This window comes from Eucyclogobius newberryi, unplaced genomic scaffold (genome assembly GCF_026437365.1).
Source record: "Eucyclogobius newberryi isolate DKJ021-1_F unplaced genomic scaffold, fEucNew1.0.hap1 SCAF_9, whole genome shotgun sequence".
In the NCBI taxonomy this organism is placed as follows: Eukaryota; Metazoa; Chordata; class Actinopteri; order Gobiiformes; family Gobiidae; genus Eucyclogobius; species Eucyclogobius newberryi.
Window position 1 is genome coordinate 31,575,817 of NW_027316532.1, and position 26,260 is coordinate 31,602,076.

A 26,260-nucleotide genomic window follows, 5' to 3' on the forward strand; every position below is an offset into this window, starting at 1 on the left:
CACAGCTGCACACTGGAAAGTCCCTGACTGCAGCGGGGAGAGGCTGCAAAAGCCCGAGCTAAACCTGCCCGAGCTTTGTCACTCCACCCGAGGCTCATCATCATCGCTCTTCTGTCCTCCAGCTCTTCAGTTTCATTGTTTTATTCCCGATAACCTCGTCACTTGTTGTCGATACTCGCAGCGTTAGCACTAAGCTAGGTCTTTGTGTTGCTAGCTGCTTGTGGAGGATGTTGTTGTACTGAGCGGCTTTCGTCTTCGGGCCGAGGAGGAGGGTTTTGTCGACGGCCGCGGATGGACATCTCGTCTCGTTTCGCTTGAAGTGGCCCGTGACCCGCAGAGTAGCGTCTGTACGAGCGACACGGCCGAGGGAGCATCGTTTCGCGGCCGAGGAAGGAGATGGGAAACTGTCTGAAATCTCCCACCTCCGATGACATCTCTTTGCTGCACGATTCTCAGTCGGACCGGGCCAGCTTCGGGGACGGGGCCGACACAGACCAGGAGCCGCCGCCCCCTTATGAGGTGAACCCGCCGCAGAGTGTCTGACCACGGTCCACAACACAGCCAGTGTTTTAGTGCTCGACTAGTCTGCGATTTCCCCCCCGATTAGTCGACTAGTTATGACAGTTGTAATGTTTACGGGTTTTCGTTGTAAGTAAGTAAGATTATTATTTAACCAAATAAAGGACGAACTTCATTTCATGCAGGATTTTGGTCTTTAGTCGACTATAATAATAATAATAATAAAGAAGTAGTCTGGACCAAAAAGACTGTGAAACAAAGACGTAATACATTATTGAAACACATTTTCCAAAAATAATTAACAATTACATATTTCAACTTTTATTCAGTTGATAATATTTTGAAAAGGTCTCGCTGTACAGCTAAAAAAGAATATCTAGAAGCCTTTCCTCCCATAGTTTGAACATTATTTGATTAACTGTTTAGAAAAGCTTAATTTACGATTGAAAAAATCATGTCCTGTCGATTAATCGAAAAAAGTATCATTGAGTAATCAACTTAGTGACATCCCTTTTAACCATTATCTGTGTGAAAATGTATTTTTGATCAAACTTTTACATAAATTCAATCCTTCTCACACAATGCATGTGTTTTATATTCTGTATAATGAATTACAATTATGAAATTATTATAATTAATAGTGGACTATTCACGATTATTCCAACTACTCATTGCAGCGCTAAACCGGTGTGAACTGTGAAATCAATTATTTATTTAGTTCTATTTAGGGGTTTCCTTTAAAGCAGACTAATTGTAGCCTATATCAGTGGCTCCCAAAACCTTTTGTCTTGAGTACCCTCTGAGGCTCAACGCTTACTCTACGAGTTGTCTTGCCCTCTGCGTACCCCCTATATCCTGACTTTCCAATAGGCTGCCTGCGGCCCAGTTTCCTATAATAAAAAATATATAATTTAGTTTATTTTGCGTCGCATTCGCTGCAAAACGCAACACCCTGCGCTGCTTTGCAGCAGCTCCACCGATGTTGATGGTAGGCCAGAAATCTCCGGATCATCTGAAACACTGCTCTGTCAAAGCACAAACGTGTGATGGGGCAGACACAGTAAATAACAGCTTCATTGATGACTGGGTGTAAATGTAACATAAGGACTGTGTGTTCCGAGTGCACAGTAGGTCAGACAGCTGTGCATGTGCGGATCGTCCCACGGGTTAGGTTATGAAACGTGTCTCGTCCCGGAACATGTGCACCTTTGCATTAGGCATGTCAAAATTCAAACACCCATAGGCTAATTTTATCCAATAGTAATCAAATATACATCGTTTTTACACTTGATATACAGAGAAGGTGACTCTGGAGGTGAGGGAAACATGAACATGAATGCCAAAAACATGCATGATACTGTGTAGGGCCAAGGCAAGTTTATTTGTGGAGCAGGGCAATTCAAAGTGCTTCACACAATATGAACATATGTTAAAACAAAAAGACATGCGAGTACAAATAAAATATTTTGTATTCTTATCTTATTGTTATTTTTATCCCATAGTAGATTTAAATTGTTTCTCTTTTGACTTATTAATTGTTCACTGTTTTATGTTGCACCGACCTATGTTTGTGAATTCTGTTCATTAACAATGGCAATAAACCCCCCTTTCTGATTCTCATAAACAAAATAGTTTTTAGTCTGGATTTGAACAATGCCAGAGTAGACGCCTGTCTTACATCTTCAGGAAGACTGTTCAAGTTTGTAGCTGCATAAAACTGAAACGCAGATTCCCCATGTTTAGTCTCTTTGTGAACTCTGGGCACCAGCAGGAGGACGGTCCCTGAGGTCCTCAGTCTGAGATGGTTCATATGGAACTAACATGTCCGAGATGTACTTTGGTGCTAGGCCATGGAGAGACTTGTACACAAGCAAAGCTGCTTTAAAGTCTATTCTCTGAGCCACAGGGGCCAGTGCAGAGACCTGAGCACAGGACTAATGTGATTGTACTTCCTGGTTCTAGTCAGGACTTGAGGAGCAGCGTTCTGGATGTACTGCAGCTATTTTCCAGCTCGTTTGGACAGGCCAGTGAGCAGGCCGTTACAGTAGTGGAGACAAACGCATGGATAAGTCTCCAAGTCTGTTTCAGACACTATACCTTTTAAATGGTAAAACGTTGCTTATATTATTGATTTAAAGGCGTAATGGAAAATGTTTCGCCGATTTGAGAACTTAAGCGGAAGTGCGCACTCACCCCGTGCGGAAGCAGAGAAAAGCCTCGTGGCTAGACGTGCATTTGTTCATTAGCGCGACAGATCGCATCGCATCTCTCGTCTCCGTAGATTTCCGCCAGCTCAAACTGTCTTTCTCTGTCTTCATTTTGTCCTGTACACTGAGGGAACTAAATTATAATATATCCATACGCTTAGACACAGGGAAACGTGCTGCTCTCCTGGGGACGAGCCAGAATGAGGCTGTGCAGTAGGTGCGTTCTATGATTGATATGATTTTTGTTTATAAGAGTGTTTCTATTAAGAGTATTTTTTTAAAAGCTTCCTATAATTTATCTGTTCTTTTACTCCTGTATCTAGTTGCGTTGCAACACCGAAATTTCCCTATTGTGTGGACAAATAAAGGCTTATCTTATTATCATCCCAGATTTCTAACTTGATTTGTAGGTTTTAGAGTGAGAGACTGGAGGTCCAATAGCCAGATTAGAGATGGGCCGGTAATTGCTCAGTGCTGCGGCAGTTTTCTTAGCCCTGAGTGCCATGTTGTCAAACAAGTCCTCATGGAGTTTGTATTTCCCAGGTATTTAATAGATCCATGAGTACCACGCTGTTGGTCAGCAGAGCTTCTGTTTGTCATCTTCTTTCCTCCTTTTGCACTAGTTGTCTTGGCGAAACCAAGCCAAATAATGGGATTTGTTGTCATCTTTTTGATTTTTCATAGGTTGTTTTATCTTTGTTCATTGTTTTATGTTGCACCGCATCACCAAAGCAAGTTCCTATGTTTGTGAATTCTGTTCATTCTGTTGGCAATGGCAATAAACCTTTTCTGATTCTGATTCTGATCATCTTTGTTTTTTCCGCTGAAGCAAACTCAGACCTAGTATTTTTTTTGCCGAGAGCAGACGACAACAATATTGCAGCAATTTGGCTTTTGGGATATCTCTAATATTGTTACATCCCTAATTGTTTGTGGAAGTTTTTGACGTTATTCCGCCCGCCCACTTTTTCCACTTTTCCACCCACTTCCATTGTAATTGCACTTCCTGTACAGCAGTAACTCTGGGAAAAGTCTCTCTAAAACATGCTATAAAGTAGATTGATTTGTCTCAAATGTCCTATGTTCATGTGAGCAACAAGTCAACCGGACGCTTCCTCCCTCTCTCCGGACGCTTCCTCCCTCTCTCCGGACGCTTCCTCCCTCTCTCCGGACGCTTCCTCCCTCTCCCCGGACGCTTCCTCCCTCTCCCCGGACGCTTCCTCCCTCTCCCCGGACGCTTCCTCCCTCTCTCCGGACGCTTCCTCCCTCTCTCCGGACGCTTCCTCCCCTCTCCCCGGACGCTTCCTCCCTCTCCCCGGACGCTTCTCCCTCTCCCCGGATGCTTCCTCCCTCTCCCCAGACGCTTCCTTCCTCCGATTCTCCTGGCAGACCAAAAATAGCTTTTAGTCTGTGTAGAACTTATTGTCTCTGGAGGCTGGAAGCCCTATTTTAACTAATAAAATCAGATGAAGGATTACGTAGTATGGCGGCGCCCAATAGACAGGGAACCTATCATTCTGGTGTAATTTTGTAGTCCGGCTCCCGGACCATAGCCCTCTGAAAAATCTGGCTAGTGGAAAATGTTATAAATTTGGTAACTGATATATATTGCCAATTATATTGTTTTGGGAAATATTAAATGGTTGACTGGCGGTTAAATTTAAAACATGCTTTTACTAAATTGAAATGTTCTACATAACTTTCTGCTTAGTTTTTGTTTGTTTTACCTCAGTCATTTGTTATTCTTATACAAGAGCTCAGCTGTGTACTGGATCAACAGGCTGAAACGCACTGACCCTGTACTTTATGGCTTGACTTTAATCCTCTTTGTTGTGTCCAAAGGTCCACTCTCCTCTCTCTCTCTTAAATTTGCCTAGTAAGGCAAGAAATATTACTGCTTGTACATTTTATGATTGTGTGCTTTGATTATTTCAAGTAAGAAAGGACCTATTCAATAGTTTCTGGCATTGATCTCCTCGGTACTTTGAATAGTCTAAAACAGAGTATCGGACAATAGGCACCTCATCACTTTCAACTTAATTGCATTTTTTTGTTTTTTGTTTTGGGTCTATTTTTTAAAACATAAAACACAAAGGAAACAGAAAACGACCAGAGAGCAATTTCAAAATCCAAATAGACCTCAACTAAACAACAAAAGAATTAAACACAAGTAAATTGGAATAAAAGTCCCATTTGGTCAAAAGTCAGTCAAATTTGTCAATTTACAAATTGAGAGAAAAAAAAAAGTCTTGTCAGTCAGACCAGTCATTGATCGTTGACGAGGTTTTGTGTCATCCACTAATTTGGTATGTTTTCCTGCTGCCAATAATCTAAGGGGGTGTTCAAAGTTCAGTGGGATGGCAATGTCTGCAGGCCTTGTTAATTATTAAGTTAAAATCCAATATTTTTAAGCAACAGGACAGTCCCAAAACAGATGATAGTGGTTTGCCTCCAACAGTTAGCGTTACCTTGTGAATAATGGCCACTTTAACTGGGTGTGGGTGGTGAAAAGTCGTGACACATTTTTTCCAGCAGAATTCCCTCTAGACTTGTGATTTTGTGGTCGTCCCCTGAGATGTACACATTTTCCCTCATCATCCGTCAAAACAAGGTTACTTTCGCTCTCCAATTTGTTTGCATTATTTCAAAGATGATACTACAACAAGCATCAAACTTAGCCCAAACGCACCCTCCAGCATAGAGTCCGCTTTAAAACGTGTATTTTCATCAGACCGTTTTCCCAGGAATTTACAGCCAGTGGTGAATCACAGGGGGCTGGCTTCTGGAGCTGTGTCTGTCTGCTCCTTCAGGAAAGGCTTCTGGTGCATTTAAATAGTTTCATGTCTGAAAAGAGACAGTGGCTGCGAAAAGAGATTATGGGTGCAACATTACTCAGTATAACAATCGGGAATGCACATTTCCAATTTTCATTCGTACGGTATAGGATCATTAAAAGTAAATGAAAATCCTGATCTTTTGACCAAAATATATTGTGCTTGTCTGCAAAACAATATAATTTGATAATTTCACCACCCAAATATGGGAGATGTCCTTTATTCCTGCAGATTCCATCACTATTTTGGTTGCTCTCCTGATTGTGTCTGGCGATTTTGTTACTGTGCTGGATCATGGACTGGGCTAAAATTTCAGGCTCTGTAACGCCTGGTGTGGACTAACTCTGGTCTGGGTGCAGTTCGGGACCCGCAGAGGTCGCAAGACTACCTATAATTAATGCGCACCGTTACAGAGTGCTGAGTACTGAGGTCGCAGTCCATGGAAAGAACCCACAAGAAGGTCATCTATGCCGGACACCGCAGCAGTGATGCGGCTTACATCATTAGACGGGTGTTTTTGTGTGAAACCATGTGAATTTGCACAACGCTCGTCAAAAATAGCTCTCGGTGGACCGGATTTGGTGTAACATGCAATCTGCAAGTAACCTACCAGTGCAGGCCCCGAACCGCACCCGGACCGGAGTAAGTGTACACCAGAGTATTTATGGTGGTGTGAACATTTGAGTGAAGGGAAACTAAGTGAATTTGATGTCAAACATGTGTGTTCATGCGTCTAAACATTTGTGTGGCTTAGGACTATAACTATGTCTCTGTCATGGGAAACCCTTAACGAATGAAAGTGTCCACTCCCTACAATTGTCACTTTCTACCCGCTCTAGATTTGTCTGCTGCAAAGTCTGGCTCTGCTGTCTACATCATTCTTGACACACTGTTACTGTGGTGCTGTACAAGAAGACCTGGCCTCCTGCCCATACACTGTCTGTCCACATGTACAAGGATTTAATTACGTCTGTCTCATGTTTGTCCTGGCCTGTGGTTACTGTGATTCCAGAAAAGTGCACTTGCTGCCCAGCTGTAGAGCTATGCATGGTGGGGAAAAAGGAGACATGTTGACAATTGCACTGCTGACCATGGCACAGTTCACAATTGCAAACATTGAGGTCCTGTGTATCTGTTATTTCCCTCTGTACACAGGCACTGGCAGGGCTTGCAGTCAGGGCTGTAGCAATTCTGCTGATCCAAGGCTTTGTTAGCTGCACAGTTGCTTTACAGTATCGTATTTTGCGCACGAAAAGGCGATTATAAAGCGCACCAGACTATAAAGCCCATTAAGCTAAACAAAACAGACAAATAAGTCAGTCAGTTGACCTTTATTAAACACGTTCAACTCATTCAGATCAACATTGTTCAACATCAAAACACACTCTGCTACCACTAAAAATCACGTTAGCGTATTCCCATCAATTTTCAGTTAAGATCACTTCTAAACACGTAAAATACAACGCAGTACACTCACTTTTCAGTTCATTGCTCGTCCACAAATTCTTCATTTTCAGTGTCCGAGTTTAAAAACGTTGGGCTGGATGCAGCAATCCCCGGATCCATGTCCGAGTCAGGGGCAGTTCAGCGATGATTCCGGCCTTCGTGAAAGCTCTAACCACAGTTGACTGATACTTTAGCTCAGAGTTTAAAGTCTGCGGAAGCGTGTTTCTTGTGATAATATAATAGATCCATGGTCCCTTGGCAGAAGCCATCTTAGTCCAAGATTCTTGGGGTCCTTTAGGTGTCTGCCTTGTTCCTGAGTATAATGTAGTTTACAGAGCGCCGTGTGTAGTGGTGGACTACTGCTCCCAGAATGCTTTGCATTCATGTTGTTGGGACTTCCTGTTCCGGAGTACCGTAAACGTGCTTCTGGACGAGCATCTGTGTCTCTCGTGTCCCAAATCTTCTTTATACACCGTGTACCACATAAAATCTCTTCGAGGTCAGTAAGCACAACCAAAAATAAACCATATATTAAGCGCACCGAACTATTAAGCGCACGGACAGTTTTTGAGGACGTTAAAGGCTTTTAAGTGCGCCTTATATTGCGGGAAATACTGTATTAAGGAACAAATGGTTCAAATGTAAATATCAAACGAAACCAAGGTTTCTAGGCTCAAAGGTAGTCAGAATAATAGAGCTACTGTTATTAATGATTATGAAAACGTAAAGTGGTTAAGGTGGCAGCACACATGCCAGGCTCCCCGTGTAGTCAGTCACAGTAGCATGAGTTTGAATCCTGGCTCTCACAATTTACTGCATGTCCTCCCTTCTTTCTCATCCCCATTTCACACTCCACTGTCCTGTCTACTAAAGCCTGGGCCAAAAAAAAAAAAAAAAAGTTAACGGAAGCACAGTGGAACAAAAAAATGCTGAGTCACTGGTTAATACTCTTAAGTGTCAGAATACTTTTGACTTAACGCCATGTGTAGTATTAAGCATCTTAAAACTTCCATTGGTTTAACATTAGGCTAACTGAAAATTCAATGAGATATGATGAATCCCAGGCCGAACTTGCCAAACATTTTTTTACAGTAGAGGTCTATAAGAAAGTCTATTGCTAAAAAAAAAAAAAAAGAAAAAGGAAGGAAGTATATACTCTCCAATTACAGCACTACAGAGGCAGTGTTTTAAGTGTGACACCATATGGTAATATTGTATCTGTGCCCAATATGCTTGAGTCATTCAGATTTAATATTGAAACATTCTTAGTCACTTTGGTAATTTTGGTTTCTTTTTAAAAAGGAAAAAAAGTCAAGTGGTTTTAGTTTCGGTTTCAAACACCTCCTTGTTATTGACTTACAACGATCAGTTTTTATTTATATTTTTTACTTGAAATAATGATTTTGTATATTTTGAAAGTACTATACAGTCTTGTTTGTTAAATGTTAAAAATAGTTGTCAATGTGGAAATGCCACAAACTGATGACCAATTCCGAAGCTGTATATTGTATGTTTTGACTTTTCAATGCACTCCAACATGTTTCTTAGTTCTTATTGAATGTGTTCCTATTCTACAGGAGCAGATCCACGTTCCTGTGTATCACCCAACACCCAGCCAAGCTCGACTGGCCACACAACTGACCGAAGAGGAGCAGGTTCGCATTGCCCAGCGCATTGGCCTCATCCAGCACCTTCCAAAAGGCGTGTATGACCCGGGAAGGGATGGTTCTGAGAAAAAGATTCGAGAGTGAGTATGATGCCTGTTCCATTTCTGTCTCACTGTGTCTGTATTAAGATCCAGGACAGTTTCCCAGCAATAACATGCTATTTAAATTTCAGATCATTTATTCTTATCTTGATACAAACTGCAGAATTCAGTACACAGTCATTATTTGACTTTATAAACTAACGAGAGAGGTGTTGAAAACACCTGAATAATGCAGATTATAGGACCTTTAAGAGAGTTTGAACAATAAGTTTAAAAACAATGTATTTTAAGCATTATTTGTCTAATGAGTGTCTTTTCTGTGCAGGTGTGTGATATGTATGATGGACTTTGAGTATGGAGACCCAATTCGGTTCCTGCCCTGCATGCATATTTACCACATGGACTGTATAGATGACTGGCTGATGAGGTCTTTCACCTGTCCCTCCTGCATGGAGCCTGTGGACGCCGCGCTGCTGTCCTCTTATGAGACCAACTGACCCACATGGGCACACGATGTACCAGCATTTACTGTGCCTGTGGCTGTCAGGACACACCATTAAACAAAACTCGCAACATCATGTGGATCTGTTAGCTGTGGAGTGGACATTTCAAAGTAGATCTAATTTGAAGGTGCTTATTTGTGATGGTGATTGTGTATGTGGACTTGTTCTTTTGTTGACCTGCTGGACAGGACTTCATCAGGATTTGATATTAAACTTTGAGTCAGAGGGATCTGACAGATGGAGCTAAAAATACAGTTTTAATCTACTTGTTTTGAGCAAATACTTTACAACCACACAATCACACACATTAGCACAGTATTTTGTAGTATTTAATTATTTATAAAACAACTTGATCTCTGGTTCAGTTGAAGCCTACCTGGTTTTACAGTTGCTTGTTATACGACGTGCACGGAGGCCCGGCTTGAGTGCCTCAGCCTGCGTTCAGGAAGATCACGCGTGGCATGACATGACAAAACCTTGTGTCAGCAGCAAATTAACTGCCTCTTGTGGTTTTATGATTTGTTGATTTGTGAAATATTTGGTTTGTATCTGTAAATTGGCATAAGGGCTTTCTTTTGTTTACCAGCAACACAAATATAGAGGCAGATGACCGTGTGCTTTAGTCAATAATATGGTGCGGTACTGAAGTGGTAAAAGCACTTTAAAAACGGAAACAAAAAACACAACAATGTACATGCATTTATATACTGTGTGTATGTATTTACTATGTGTTTCTTTTCCAGAGGTGCTCTGACTAAAACCATTCATGCTGTAAACTACACTTTTGGAGAGGAAAAAATATTTATTTTGCAAGGCCAACAAACAGCTGCTATGATATAAAGAAACAAAATCAGCCTAGTGCAGAAAGGCCTTTTTAATTACCCTCAGTGAAATGAGATGTGGGAGGCAATCTGCCTTGTATCTTTTGTCTCCCTCGATATGCATTATTATTTTGTGATGAAAACTCTTACAGCGAAATTCATTGGGCTTTGTGTTTTTATGCATTTTATTTTCTATGCAATATCATAATGTAGAATTGTTATTAGTGGAAGCAAAATTGGGAATAATTTAGAAGAAAAAAAAAATTGCAACTAAACTACAATTTCCTTTCTTTTGATACATTTGCTTTTACATAGTCTTTGTTTTTAATTGTCATGTTACAAATATTGGAACAAGCAACATTACTAACAATTGCTCTGAAGGTTAGGTCAGATTGTTTTTTTTAATCCATTTTATAGATTCTCTTCAAATTTGCTGTTCCTTATTGTCCAGTTTACAACAAAAGCACAACGTATAATTGTCTTATACCATATTTCTTCTGCCAGTCCACTTAGGCTCTTTGGTAAGTATGAAATATGCAGAAGTGGTACATGTAATCATGCCATGAGTGCTCTGCAGTGGGCGTGACCTTTAGAAAACGTTTACTATTGTGAGTTTTCTGTATTGTTTTGCGTGATTGAGTTGGCTGTCGACACCTTCGCTTTTTGCACAATACTCGGCTTCATCAGCTGATTTTCCCTTTTCTCCATCCCTGGGAATCCCTTGGCCTTATGTTACTTGGAAGTGCAACCGAATAAAAGCTGCCATAATCTCAATCACGGGTAGTACAAATTAGACTGTTGTAAAATAATTTATTTCCACTATAATTTAATCCATTTTGGATGCAGCTTTCTTTGTAAATATCAATAATCAAGACACAGATTAACTTGATATTCTCAAGAACTTAATTTGAATGTGCCCCTATAGATATTTTATTTATGTCAAAATTTCAGAAGAGTTTTTGTCAGACTGATTGAATGAGTTGTGTGTTTTGAATGCTTGTTTAACTTTAAGTGTAAATATGGTATACATGTATGTACAAAAGACAAAAAATAAATCAATATTGCAGCAAAAAAGTATCTGTTAATAGATTTTTATTGAATACACACACATGGTAAATATATACAAAACACCTAATGATTTGGTATTATTGTCATTGTTGGCAAGCCTACGGTATTCTATTCTTTATTTTACAAAATAATACAGCACTAAAGTAAGCTGGGCGATTTTGAATCTGTCTTGATTGCAGAAGAAGCTGTCTGAAATAATAGGCGCATTTGGGATAAGGAAGCGCTGCACTGATCCCGTCGGTGTCGAGCCACGTTAGAGTTTCCGGCCTAAACCTTATTGGTCTGCACGAGGTTAATGGGCGTTTTTTACGGTCCCATTGGACACTTTAGTCGAGCATCCAGACGAACGAGGCGTAGCTAAACACGATGCGAACTGGCACAGCTATCCACGGGCCTGTCTACGGGCCTCCACGGGCCTGTCCAAACACATTCATTCATTTTATTTGTTTAAACAAAGAATTCCCGATGAGAAAAGTTATATTTTTCATGGGTACCCCGTTAAAACAAAACACAAAATTGACAAAAAACAAACACAAAATACTAAAACACTAATAAAACATTCAATAAAATTAACTGATACATAAAAACACATTTATACATACAATATGAGAGTGTATATTTTACAGGTACTGCGGGTAGTCCTTGATCAGTTCTTAAAATCATTAAAAGGCATACAATTATTTATTTAAAAAAGTCTTTGTGTTTTGTTCCACAGGAAGGGCGAAAAGTTGTTGAAAGCCTTTTTTTCCTGTCTGTGTTGATATGATGGTATTGTAAGATAAAAATGTCCTGAGACCTCAAACGGTGAACACCTGAACAGATGTGCAACAAACTTAATAAATAATCCAGCCTAGTTGGCAAAATGCAATCTGGAGCCTTATGAAACAAACAATAAGCAGTGCTCTATCACCTCTCAATATAATTCACATGGTCACTGGTTAGTTCTGTACCCTCCTGTAATGAACCTTAATGCTGAATGGTAAACCGAGTCAAGGTTTTACACTGTTGCTGTAGAATGCATATGTATAATATCACCATAATCTAGAACGGAAATAAATGTAGCCTTCATTAACTGTTTTATACAATTAAGGGGAAAACACGGGTGCACGGTGGCAAAGGCGGTTAGCGCTCTTGCCTCCCAAGAAGGAGATCATGGGTTTGATTCCCGGACCAGACCTACATCACATGATCTCTCTGGGTGGAGTCTGCATGTCCTCCCCGTGTTACCGTGGGTTCTCTCCGGGTTCTCCGGCTCCTCCCACCGTCCAAAGACATGCATGTGTTAGGCAAAAATTGGTGACTCTAAATTGGCCCTAGTGAATGAATGTGAGAGTGTCTGTAATCTCTGTGTCAGCCCTGCGACAAGTTGGCCACTGTCTAGGGTGTACCCCGCCTAAGGCCCGAAGTCACTGGGATAGGCTCCAGTCACCCGCTTGGTCCCCAAAAAGGGACCAAGCGGTAGAAAATGGATGGATGGAGGGGAAAACACGTTCTAAAGAAGAATGACAATCTGGCTTTAAGATTATTCATCAACCCTTGTATGTGTTTGAAGGAGAGTTTATCGTCGATCCAGATGCCCAAGTATTTGTAATCCTACTTGTTCAATCATGTTACCATCAAGCGTAAGAATATAGATATATTTTTGGGTCACTAGAGTGTCTTTTGAGAACAGCATACATTTTGTATTTGAATTCATTTTAAATTAACAGTTTTGTTGGATGGAGAGAAAATCCTTTCCTTAGCCTACAGAATCGCATCATCTGCATACAAGTGGATGCTAATGAGTTTTAGATTATGCCCAATTCAGTTTATATAAATTGTAAATAACAGTGGTACAAGGACCTTGAGGAACTCCTTTTAATAAGGTTAGACAATTCAGATTGAAAGCCATCGCATCCCCCCTGGGCTTTGGGCCACAGGCCGTGGAAGATGACATTTCTTCTGAAACACAACAATAATCAACAACATCACAATAAAGGTTTGTTGGAAACAGCACGTTAAAATGTTTTATTTCTTCTGTGGGCCACTGCAGTATTGTGGTATCTGACATCTCTGAATTTAGATAAAATGTGTTCAGATCTCAAGCCCTCGTGCTAGCTTCAGGTCCCTTCACAACATGATTGTTTTTGCTTTGGTGGGTTTGTTTGTTTTGTGTTTGTTTTGTATGTTTAAACGATAAAAAGTAAAGAATAAAAAGTGAATTTTATCCCGCACACTGTCTTTGAGGTTCGCAGAAGCTTTTTCAGTCTAGAGCCAGAGACGTCTGGAGCCGTCACTTCACGGCCTACATAAGGTTTAGTTTGGCAATATAGGGTACTAATGGGACCTAGGCCTAGTCTGATTTATAATGCGCCACTCTTGTGTGTGACATTTTATATTGTTCATCGCGTGCTCTTGCGTGAGGCGGTCATCAGGCCTTTCTGAGTCAGTTGCATCGCGCAGGCCCCTCGTCATTCCTGCTTTGGTGAAGCGCAGTGTGTTCGAATAACAGCTTGACAACACTTGCGTGACCTTTTATGGCAGCCAAATGCAGCGGGAGGTTGCCCCGATCATCCTTCACGTTCGCGTCCGCACCATACTCCAGCAGCACGCGCACAGTCTCCTCAAAGCCCTCCCGCGCAGCGTCATGAATCACCGTCAGGCCGCAGACGCCGTCACGTAAAGTGTGATTCGCTCCTGCGCAAAGAAGCGCTGCGACCAACGCCGAGTTCCCCAACATCACCACCTGCACAGACAGAGAGACACGTGAAGAGGAGACACAAGCACGCCAACCTTTCTTAAGCTTCATCTATATGAGGCCAACATGCAAAAATATAGGCCTTTTCGAAATTAGCTATGGATGTAAGCATGTTTAGGCTTTAAATAGACAATAAAAATAAAAATAAACACAGACTTGGACCTATTACCAAACTATCCAAAGTTTTGTAAAATTATGGGACCCATTTAAAAAAGAAGAAAAGGAAAGAACATAATAAATTATAGTATAGTTTAGTGATAAATGTACGAAATATTTACTTAGCTATATTTATCCATCTATTATTTTCAGTTTCACTTTTTCTAATATTTTGAGAGAAAACGAAAAATGAGAAAAATTGAATAAAAATGAATACAATTTAATTTATATATATATTAGGCACCAATATTAAACATGAACACATCCAGACACATAAGCCTACACAAGGAACTACTATAGGCTACATAAGCTAAAAAGGAAAATGAGGAGTTCAAATGTTTAAATGATTCTTTGTCATGAATAAAAATGAAAAACAATAATAATATATTATTATTTAATATAAAATATTTTATCATTAACCTTTATTTAACCAGGTAAGAACCCATTGAGCTCTAGACCTCTTTTTCAAGGGTAACCAAGGGCATGTAAAGACGTAGCAGCACACAAGTTTTACACATTTAAAACACGTTTAGGAAAAGAAGACAAATTCTATATTTAAAAGCACAGATAATTATTTTTAAGATTCACTCTCTTTGATATGTTTGATAAGGATATGATGTTTATCTTGTTTAAATCAAGATAAACATCATACCGCTTTTTTTCATACAGAGTTTATTGCTGTTTTTTTTTTTTTTTTTTGTCATTTCATGTCATTTCTTTTTTGTTAAAACCTACATGTGGGGCCGTCACAGAGAAAATGGATAATGAGGAAGTTATGAGCACATGCTTTTGAAAAGTGCAGGCCACTCTTCAGCATTTATTAATGCACATTTAAATCGGATTTCTATAGGATACAGACTCTACATAAAATAGTCCCCACATGAGAAAATATGAAAATACTGACCTGAAGTGCAGTTCTATTGTAGCTATTTAGTCCATTGATTGCTGCTCCTCTTTCAAGACACAACATGACTTCAATAAGATTTCCTTTGGCAGAGGCATCGCAAAGCTCATCTTCAATAGATTTTTGAGCCATTTTAAGGTAAATAATACAAAGGCACAAAGGATAAGGTATGGTGTATGTCAGAAAGGGGTAAAATGGTGGAATAATGTGCAGTCAGGATGGCAGTAAGGAGGACCTCCCTCAATCTGTCACATGCTCGCAGATGGGCCTATCATCTAATAATCTACCAAATAGAGCTGGGAATTAAACAAGTCCTGGTGTTATTTTAGAAATGCACCCTAAGCCTATAACACAAAGGGTAATAATGTAGAAATCATTATTATAGTTATAAGCAAACGAAAGGAACTTTCATTTATGGATATTACTACTTAACAGTTATACACTGCCAGTGTGAGTCTGTTTTAGGCTATAGGCCGAGTTGTGCATAGTCATGTTCAAGTTGAAGAGATAATAGGCTAAAATAATAATAAATCCTTCACATTTCCTACCTGGAGTGTATTAATAGGCTTAAGAGTTGTGCTTTTCAAGCAATTCAATACAGTGACAACATACGTAGGTTACTCTTAAAACTGAATTGAATATAGAACTCAAACGTTAACATTCTGACAAATCAAGCATTAGCAACCAAATAGCCATAAGCTCTTTCTAAAGCTTGATGTCTTATGGCAGCCTAAAGATGACAAAAGCTAGCCTGCTTGTGACCTGATTCTTGTTGAATGGAAAAGAATGAATGCCTACCGTAGCCTACTCCCCAAACCTAGTAACAAAAACAAAACGTTGCTCATATGATCTTCGATTGAATATCCCTTTCGATGCTGTAAAAATGCAGACACCTTCACGACTTTAGTTGAATAATCCTCACAAACATTGCAAAAGTGACTGCGTTGTTTTGTGCGGGCTTTAGGAAGTGAGGCTTCTTCAAAGCCCGTCACGATGTTACATTTTTGAAAGTCTTTCCAAAAACAAACTGGTGACATTGATTGGATAAAAGCTAACGATAGGCGGGCTCTTTGGATCATTGAGGCTTTGAGGTTTTCATAGCGTGCCCATTTCAGCTTTTCCCCTTTACCGTGACGCCCCTTAGTGGTAGAAATGAGAATAACCACGAGAGCCTGTCAATACAAGAGCTGCAGCTGGAGTATAATCATCGTCATAAATCATCGCCATAAAGGCCTACGCCACACTAAGCATGATTTGTGATGAATACGTAGGCCTGGACTAATGTGACGCAATTAATTGTCCAAATGTATCGTCTAGAAATGTATCCAAGTGAGTAACGACAGACATATTATATTTTGAAAAAATGTTATATGTACTGATTACACAGTAGTTCTTTGCTTGAGTGACAGGAGTTGCGGCTGTATGAGCCTAAACTACGGTCATCAAAACAAAACCTACGCAGTTCACGACATCGTTTTGCAATATTTGCTGCCGTTTTACGTCAGCCGTAAAGCAATGGACTCGCTCACAATAATGATACGAGGCAACTGAACACTAAAACGTTACTTTTGTAGATTTGAGGATTTGATTGCGCTTACACCAGTCAGATATTGACGTTGTTATAGGTAATCAAACGCTGTATCGCCAGCACATTCTTGGGACGCATTTTAAGAGTTGTGCCCCTCTGTGAGGCAAGAAACGACGTGAAGCAGTGGACGGATTGTATTTAGCCAGTCATTGCCATGGCCTCCGAAAGCTGCGATAACAACATGGACAGAGAAATGATTCTGGCTGACTTTCAGGTCAGTTTTCTAATGCAAATGTAGATGTCGATGTGTGTAGTAAATGGACTTCAACAGCAATCAAAACAAACTTGTGTTAAGCTGGGCAGACAGAGCTGATACAGTGTCATAAGACATGAGCCGGGAGAAGCTAGCCCCTTGAAGCTAACACTGACAGTCTGCTAACAAATGCTACAATATTCTAGGTCACCAGATTAATGCAAACGTTTTCTAACAGTACAATTAATTTACAGTTGTTTAAATGTCTCTAAATATAAAACGTGGGATTTGTGTTGCATTTCCTATTTATTCAGCGGAATTAAGACTTCTCTGGTTGTTTACATGTCCTGGACTTCAAAGAGCCAATCGTTAAAGACATGTTGTCTCTGGCACATGTTACCAGGCAGAAGACCGGATTTATTCACAGTTTGATGCAAATATTACTAACTGGAACTAACGTTCTGTTCTAAAAATGTTTAGCAATATAAACGAAACCAGACAATTCAAAGAGCTGTATGTGTATTACTGTCTGGTAATTTGTGCAATGTGAAATGTAGTGTATCTGAAATTTTCAGAAATATTCCATAAACCTTATTGCGTTCTCAGATTTAAGTAAATGATAAAGAAAGAGCTCATCAGTTTGGGTTCCCAGACCAGGCTGGTTTTGTGACGTCGGTGAATGAGCTCTATAACCTCATTCCCAAAAGGGTTGTCTGATATCATCTCTTCTCAGTATATATCAGCTGTTATTGAATCACTACAAGCGCAAACTACAGCTATTATCTTTAATGTAGCCCTCTTGTTTTTGCAGGCTTGCACTGGGATTGACAACATTGCGGAGGCAATCACACTATTAGAGCTTAATAACTGGGATTTAGTGGTAAGTTCTTGGGCTTTCCTCAATTATAATTTCATTGCTCAAGACTGTGTAAAATTTTATAACTTTTACAGCAAACATTTGTTTGGACATTTGTACAATAACAGATTGTACAGAGTTTATGTTAATAGTTCTTCTGCATTTGCAATTGTTTTTTGTTGTTGGTTTTTTTGATAGTATAAATTGTTATCAGATTATTGTAGCGGTAACTTTGAGCTTGTTTTTGTATTTTTTTTAACTTACTTGGCACAAATAACTTCTGATGACTCGTCCATTTGTGAACAATTGAGACAAAAGCTTTGTCTGAAGCGGGCATTGTGATCATTGTTATGATCAGTGTATCCTTTCAAGTTAAAAGTCGTATAAAACAAATCAAATAAGGGAAAATGTTTCTATAATTATATTCTGTTTTAGCCAAGATACTTCATGTACTATATGTAGAATGTTCCCACATCATTACCCATCTGTGTTCCCAGATGTGAAGTAAACATGTTCAAATCAAATTGATTTACTGATAACAAATGTTGATTTGTTCAATAATTTCTGTACTAAAACATGTTACATTTTGTTTGGTTCTCAAGAGCTAATCTGAAAGCAAAATGAATGCAAATACTTTTAAGTTTGTTGTTGCCTCTCATTACAGGCTGCAATCAATGGAGTGATACCACAAGAAAATGGAATTTTGCAAAGGTAATGGTATTTAAGTCAACCATTCAAACACAAATTAGAATAACTAATGTTATTCAATTTGAGAGTGACTAATGAGCTTACATTAAACCAGTACAATGCTGACACTGTAGGCAAGTTGCCCAGAGACATAAATACAACTAGAATCAAAACTCGACCTTTGGCGGTGGACAGACACGCTCTACTACTATGGAGGCATCTGCATGGTCTAAACTTTACTGACTAGACTAATTACTTACCATGGACCCCCTTGGCTTCAAGTAAATAAAACACAATAATACTGGTGATTTTACAACACAAGTGGTAACGATGGTTTCACAAGGGAATCCATGTTGGTTAATTTTTGTTAAATTATTTGTTCACCTACCTCCAAAATGTAGTGATTATTTAAGTGAAATATGTAGGTTTGACTCCCGACAGGGTTTGTTTCTTCCTGTTTAAATTCAATAGAAATGATTGCTTCATATTTGTTGTCTCTTACTCCAGTTTCATCAATCTTGCTTTTCTAAGCTCTACTTGAACTACATTTTCTTGGTCTCACAATTGTGTGACCTTTCATGCATAAATAAAAAATAAAAAGATTGATTCGACAAATACATTCCCTAGCTTGAGACAGATCTAAATTACAGGAGGTTTGTATCTAACCATTGCTGTGGTTCATACTACACTTCTGTGAATGGGAGTTCAAGCCTCTTCTGCAATGTGAAGTCTTTTTGGGTCATGAGAATATCTCTAGGCGTTCATAAGGATACAGATTGGCATAAACGCAGGCTGCCTGGCAGCATGACAAACGGCTAACACATTTACTAAGTGGCTGGCACTGTTATGTGCCACTATTGCCCAGTAAACAGACTCGGATGATGTGGTTTTAGCTGGTGCCAATTGAATGCTGAGCCCAAACTAGGCAAAAATGCATCACTACAGTCCACTTTTGGCAAAGCGTTTTGTAATTAAAAATGTTGTAGTTTAGTAACATTCATATAGGACCTTATTCATTTAGAAATCTGTAGAACCTAAGTATTTCTTAATGCAAATAGTAAAGGCCATGAAAATACAATGGGGCATTTCCAAGTGACAACTTGACAACCATTGTTGCAAGGCTTGATACTGATTTTGTTTGATACTATTTAAGGCAGTGTGAATTAAGTTATTGCCTTATGTTTTCTTTTACATTGGTTAAAGATCTTTGTTGTAAATACACACTTGGTGCCTAAGTTTGCCTCTACTGGACATTATCTGAACACTCTGTTTTGTCTCCGTTGCCACTCTGCCTAGAGGCATAAGATTCACAGAGTGAACAAAATAAAGTAAATCTTTGTTGAAGTTGGCCGAGCACTTGCCTCTGTTCATTGAGGAAGCCATAATCCAAGGAAGAAAAGTGCTATACTGCAAATTGTATCTTGATGTCTCAAATCTTCTTGTTAGTAATGTTCTGGCTATTATAAAACATCTTATTGTTTGGCTATTTGAGATGTAACATAATGTATATTTTACAGTAATTTTTCCAGTCAGGCCAGTCAAGCCAACATTTTTGGACCTGTCAGCCAATCAGAAGCAGAGGCAGAAGCAGAAGCTAGAGAAGCCACGCCACCACCACCACAACCAGCCTCCTCGTCGTCCTCATCCTCTCCGTCATCGTCATCAGCCTCAGCGTTTTGTCCCCTCAATGTTTCCTCCCGACAGATTGTAGAACGGCAGTCCCGCATGCTCCACTTTCGGGTGGAGTACCGGCAGCGCTCTGTGGAGCTTGTAGTAGAGGAAGCCAGTGCAGTTGGTGAGCTAAGACAAACTATCTGCAAATTTGAAATACTTAAGCGTTCACATTGATAGTACAATTGAAAAGTTTATGTTTTGCTTTCTTTTCCCTAAAACGTACAGGTGACATCAAACAAATTCTTGAGACAGAGCTTGGATTACCAGCATCCAAAATGCAGCTGAAAGGATGGAAAAGTGGTGATTTGTCTGACAGTGTAAGTTAAATAACGGCCTTAATGTAACACAACATAAGAAGGTAAAAATAAATGACCGTGTGTTTGTGTTTGTAGACCGTGTTGAGGAGTTTACACCTGCCCAAAAACAACAGCCTCTATGTCCTGACCCCCGACATTGCTCCTACAGCCAGTACCAGTTCAAACAGGTAACTGCAGCCATTATAATACGTTTAGCACATACCTTTTCTTCTACTATTAAAGAAGAGCTTTTGTCTGCTATATAGTTCTAATCTACGACACATGTCGATAGTTAAGTTATATTTAAATCGTAATATTGATGTAAAACAACTTAATCACTCAAACGTCCATGAATCCCTCTAGATACAACATCAAGTGGTTTGATGAGAACGTACGACAATTTTAATATGGTTAAGTACATTTTTCATAATGGGTATCTAACGATGCTTTTTCGCTTGCGGGTGTAATGACTCGTGGTGAACATCAGGGGGCAGCAGGTAATCAAAAGTAAGTAGTCGCTGTCAGAAAACTGGGCTCAAATACTACTTCATTCCTTGAAGACTATGTACCAGGTTTCATTTCCTCACATTTCTGTTGTGACATTTTGAAAAGAGCATCTGCTACAGCGTTCTCGGAGTACTGTAAATAATAATGCCCTTTGTTATTTTTGTGATCTAATACAGCACTAGTCGTTTTTGATATATTATATGTTTACTTATTCATATTTTTCCCCATATTTGAAGCTGGGTTAAATGACACTCGGCCCAATTTTTATTTTAAAGGCTCAAAGCAAAAAATAACATTGGCTTTATGGGCTTTGTGGGATTTAGGCAGCACAACTGTAATATGTATATTTTAATTAATGTTTAATGCATTTCTTTTCTAGCATCACTGAATTATGAAATTACAGCTTAAATAGTACTAATATTGAAAATCATGCACAAATTGGATATATTTCATGAACCTTCTTGAACCCAGCGCTGTCTTTCTGGTTAATTGAAAATAGTTGGCCTTTTATCCCCACAGATTTCATATATAATTAATTTACACCTGCCTCACGTCTTCCAAACTAAACATGCGTCATCGGTGCAGTTTAGCTTGGGTTGGCACTGCAACTTAAACAACAACATTCATGTTTTCAGCTTCAGCGCCAATTAACACTCAAAATGATCAAAAGTATTACCCCAAAATCCAAACTTCAATCCACAACACATGCTTTTACTAATGGAAAAGTGGCTGTAGATTGTCAATAAAAAAAAAAACGATAATTATGATCTTCAAACAATTAGCTCTAGATTCAAGTAACGTGTATTAATTGGCCGCCCTAAGTTAAACAGGCGCTCACACGGCACTGAACATTTACTCTTGGATTGGGCGGTGGCGGGACGCTTTGCCCGGCGGTAAATGGTTGTTATATTGTGTTGGCAGCTAATGGCCCTCATCTGCCCAGCCGTTTCTCCACCCGCTCTTCTTCTCACTCCGTCACTTCCTGCTGTGTCTTTTAGCAGCAACACAGCCATTTTCATCAAGCGTTATCGATATCATTTTAAGTGTTAGGACCTCATTATTCTCTGCCAGCAATTTCTTTTTTTGGGTGGGGGCTTTTGGTCTTAATACAGTGGGTGGTCTCTGAATTTACACTGTGTTATGTGTTATTTTCAATTACCGTGTGCATTTCTGTTTTGGTATAAGGTGCAAAGATGGGTCACACATATCTTCAACAACGGGCTCCTGTCAGGGGCCCACACAAGCTGTCAAGCTGAAATATAAATAAACACTGTTTAGATCGAGTTTGGTTCTTGTTTGACATTTGAATTACCAATTTTAATAATTAATTTTAATATAATACATTTTATTGTAATCATGCTTAAACAACATTAATTTAACTACCTAATAATTAAGTCTATACAGTATATGTAGTATAACATTTAAATGCATTTGAAATAAATGTACTAAATGTACTACCGGTAATTGCTCTCTCTGAGCTGACTTCTACAAGCCAACATATTGAATATCTATATCTTGCCAATACAGTAAAGTAGACTTGCTTAATGTTTTTTACAATTTATTTAAAAAAGAAAAAGAAACTTTGGTAGATTATCCTTCAAGTACAAATCCAATGTCTTGGATGTCTTTCATTCACAGCTGTGATGTGTAGCACAGTGTTTAAGCCCAGTTTGAGAGGTTTTTCTCTGTGGCCATAATGATGACTGCCTGTGAATACAAGCGGGTGTCGAGGAGGACCTAATCCCTTGCATAAATGATAAGGTCCTGATGAATATTTCAATGCAGTCAGTTTTTTCTTCATTTGCTCGCCGCACTCACTCAGGGCAAGCATGTTTGCCAATGAAAGGTTATTCTAATTTAAACTTAATTTGAAATAGCAAAATTATTCATTAGCTTTTGTGTTGTCATCTCGGCTTTCCCATGTCATGGATATCACTGTGTCAGCCATCGCTGTAGATGCCTGATGCTAACTAGCCCTTTGGCAAAAGAAGGATAATAGACAGGAAAGGACATAAGATGATAGTAAATATGGCAGAGCAAAACAAGGCAGCTCCTGAACGCTTTCGCTTCCTTCTGCTGTGTTGTGGGTGCAAAATGTGGAGGAGGTAAGAGAACCTTGTGTAAAGCTGCCTATGCACACTTAGCCTTTGCTGGTTTGTTCTTGGTGACTATGGTGTTGCATTGGGAACAATGTGTATGGGTATTTGTGTTTTAGCAGGCACATGTCACATTGTGTGTGCGCTTGTGTCTGGCACTGCTAGTTTAATAAGGTCTAGAGTCTGCTCTGCGCCGTGGGGACTCGCAGCTTAGGCGACAGGCTTACCTCAGAATGAAACCAATCTGTTTAGCCTGTTCTCTTCCCCTCCAAAAAGCTAATTTTTCTTTGCCCCTGAAGTTAAATTACATTTTATCTTCTGGTACCTTTGTCGGTCAAGTCAGATGTTGCTGGCCAACCCAGTGTACCAACCAAGTGTATGGAATGCACATTTTAAAATATCTGTGTTTTCAGCATGCAGCGTCATGAAACAACATGCAACATGTTTATGGATAATATATCGAAATGTAGATATTATTGTGAATATGGTTTACATTTTCAAATAAAGATATATATATATAGTGATATTTCTGTACTTTTGAGATGAATTATACAGACATTTTACATTTGTCTGATAATTAAGCCTCAACAAATACAATTAAATATATGCTTTAAAACATTTCTCTTGGCTCGACATAGTTTTGTCTGACTTATTGGGGCACGCCAAAAGAGAAAATTATATTCATTATTGTCTAACACACACTGTAGCTGTAGAATTTTATATAGATTGTTTTCTGGATGGTATCTCATTTGAGAAGCCATACGACTGATGAGTAAACCCACAGAACAGTGTCAGTTTACCCATATTTTAGTCTAGTTAAAAGCCTGTTCCCTGCCAGCAGTAGCTCAGAACTCTGTCCAAACATAATCATGACATTAGATAGATCCTTATTTATGTGTCCTTACCCTTTCCTCTCACACACTTCATCTCCTATTCTGCTGCTCAACCCATTACATATGCATCCAGCCTTTCCTCTCCACACATTTCCAATCTTCAGTTAGCTACAACAAACATTACATTTACATATTGATTTCGTAGTTTTAGTCAATGTAAATATGCTGTCATTACAGTAAATTTGAGCTTCTGTTAACATAAGCTCGTCCAGATCTGCGCAGATTAAGAGTGTGATTGCATAATTAATGTGTGCTACATATTAATACCCCCATCTCTCTGGTTCTCTCCACTCTTCCTGCTCTCCTTGGGAGCCCTGATTAAGGAGCTGCTTCGGCCCCCTAAGCCTCCCATTGATATTCAGTCTCACAAACCAAGAGTTTGCGCAAAACGCTACTTAACCTCACAGCTTATTGTAAATAAACCATCCAAAAGCTGTCTCCTCCCAATTATCCTTGCTGATACCAATGTTATTTAAAATTTGTATTCTTGACTAATATTTATAATAATCTTAAATTTTGGTCTTCATAAAATGTGCCTACTATTATAGATGAAAAATAAAATAAAAAATCAGGTGCAAATGTCTTTTTAAAATTTCATTTTTTAAATCTAATCTATTATTAACAGTGATCTTTTTTCATGTTTGTTAGCAGTGAGAATGTTCTGATGATGCTGTTCCAGTGCAGGTGGTCATAGCTGTGGTAGCCTGCTGTGTTAAGCACTGCTCTGGACAGGCTTGTTAAGACACAATCAGTGAAGTGGGCGATTGGGCCCCAGAAGACCACTCCCCTCTCTCTGCCCGCAGGATACAACAGCTTAACAAGTTTCAGCCTGCCTGTTATCAGACAAGGATGTTTTAATTGCTAAAGCTTTTTCTACTTGATGTCCTTTTTGTTATTTAATTATATCATTTGTTTCATGTATTATTAATGTATATTTCCCCGTTGTTGTTTTTTTATGCAGTGCTCTACAAGATTCATTAAACCAGAACTTTCTCTTGGTCATCAGTCATCGTGAGGCTCAGAGAGACTACAGCCTGAACTTCCCCGGCTCCAGAACCATACAGGAAGTATGACCTCAAACTGTACTCTACACACGAGCCCACCAAACACTTGACATCCAGAACAGTTTTTATATCTCATAAATAGCAGCCGTCCTTTCTGCCCAACAGTGCTAGTCTATCTTAGCCATCGATTCATTATTCATCACAAATGATCACATTTCTGAGCACATAATTACTCTCACAGCTGTGCCTCAGTACACTCTTCGCCTCTTTTCTTCACTCCCGGAGTCTGTGTCATTCTCAAATTCTCCTGACTTTATACAGAGTGGGACGCAGTGTAAATGAGTGACTGTTTGGTTTAGTTATGAAGCTAGGAGGACACTGCCAATCCAGTACATTCTGTAGTTTATTAAAGATTTAGTTTTTCATACTTGGGCTCTTCCATTTTTTGAATGCTTGTATATGTAAGTTTTACACCCTAAGTATTTTTTAACTGCTTGTGATTATGCAGTTCCCCCCTTCTTAACCCTCTGCACAGGAAAACACAAACTAGCATCATGTATTATTCACAGCAGGAAGCGTCCTGTTTGTGTCGAGTCCCAAAGGACTGGGAAGAGTAATATTCTGTCAAGAAAATTATTGTTATAACCACAAGCTGTTTTGGTAGTAATACTGTCTTCACTCTTGAGTATTTTTTTGATAAGGGGAAAGTACTCCATGAGTACTGAGGAACAGTCTATACCAGCGTTTCTCAAACTGGTACATGTACCACTGGTGGAATACAGACACCTCTTCAGTTTTTGTGTTTTTGTAATTTTTGTAAAAAATGTTCTGCATGTTTGCTTTTCCTTGAGTAATTTCTTATTTGAAACTACTGTTTCAAATAAGTGTTTAACAAGGTGCCACTGTTTTTGCGCATAGGAAAGACACGCATTATATACCAAGTGTGTATATTTCCCTGGAGTTTGAGCAACTGCTCACCAGTGTTACTATATTATAGAAACAGAAACTAAGAAATTTTCTGCCGCTTGGTCCCATTAGGCGTCACTGGTGACTGGAGCCTAGCCCAGTGACTGTGGGCCTTAGGCGGGGCACACCCTGCACAGGGGCCAGCTCGTCGCAGGGTTAACACAGAGACGGGAATATTCACTCTCATACTATAATGCATTGTATTTATATACAGCCTTTCAAGACACCCAATGCATTTCTGCGTCATTGCCCCCTCTTCAACAACCACTCGCACATGCACACTAGACAAAGTGTCTGAAGTGTTTTGGACAACAACCAGTTTGCACTGGAGCCACAGCGGCCCCACTGTGGCACCTGATGGTCCCAGTGGTCTTCCACTGAACTAACCAGGCCCAACTCTGCTTCAGATCAGACGAGATGAAGCCCTTTAGGTTATGTCCTAAAGCCTCTAAAACAAGTTTGGGGTTGAACTGTTTCCCAGCGCTCTATGAGGTGTAGACCCAAAACTAGAGTAGAAAACTTTTTTCAGTCAGCTGTTTGACCAAACATTCATCAGACATACGCTATAGGCGAAGTCAAGGGTTATTCTGGCTGTGA

At 39.4% G+C, this 26,260-nt stretch overlaps 3 protein-coding genes across 3 annotated transcripts in view; 2 read left to right on the plus strand and 1 right to left on the minus strand.

The window, feature by feature from the left end:
- The first annotated feature begins 346 nt into the window (after window positions 1–346).
- Window positions 347–10,286, plus strand: rnf11b (ring finger protein 11b). Its single transcript, XM_072439035.1, has 3 exons — window positions 347–519; window positions 8,584–8,753; window positions 9,040–10,286. The coding sequence occupies exons 1-3, from the start codon at window positions 397–399 to the stop codon at window positions 9,209–9,211; spliced, it is 465 nt and encodes a 154-aa protein (XP_072295136.1). The 5' UTR covers window positions 347–396; the 3' UTR covers window positions 9,212–10,286.
- A 3,245-nt stretch (window positions 10,287–13,531) lies between these two features.
- Window positions 13,532–15,035, minus strand: cdkn2c (cyclin-dependent kinase inhibitor 2C (p18, inhibits CDK4)). Its single transcript, XM_072438069.1, has 2 exons — window positions 14,904–15,035; window positions 13,532–13,831 (listed from the first exon to the last, which is right to left on the minus strand). Exons 1-2 carry the CDS (start codon window positions 15,033–15,035, stop codon window positions 13,532–13,534), a joined length of 432 nt encoding a protein of 143 aa, XP_072294170.1.
- Window positions 15,036–16,402: 1,367 nt separating this feature from the next.
- The window catches only part of faf1 (Fas (TNFRSF6) associated factor 1), a 41,458-nt gene continuing 31,600 nt past the window's right edge, over window positions 16,403–26,260 (plus strand). The window contains exons 1-7 of the mRNA XM_072437897.1: window positions 16,403–16,705; window positions 17,496–17,564; window positions 18,205–18,251; window positions 19,745–20,022; window positions 20,127–20,218; window positions 20,294–20,385; window positions 24,655–24,760. Coding sequence (XP_072293998.1) covers window positions 16,646–16,705; window positions 17,496–17,564; window positions 18,205–18,251; window positions 19,745–20,022; window positions 20,127–20,218; window positions 20,294–20,385; window positions 24,655–24,760 — 744 coding nt within the window. The 5' untranslated portion in view covers window positions 16,403–16,645. The remainder of the gene's footprint in view (window positions 16,706–17,495; window positions 17,565–18,204; window positions 18,252–19,744; window positions 20,023–20,126; window positions 20,219–20,293; window positions 20,386–24,654; window positions 24,761–26,260) is intronic.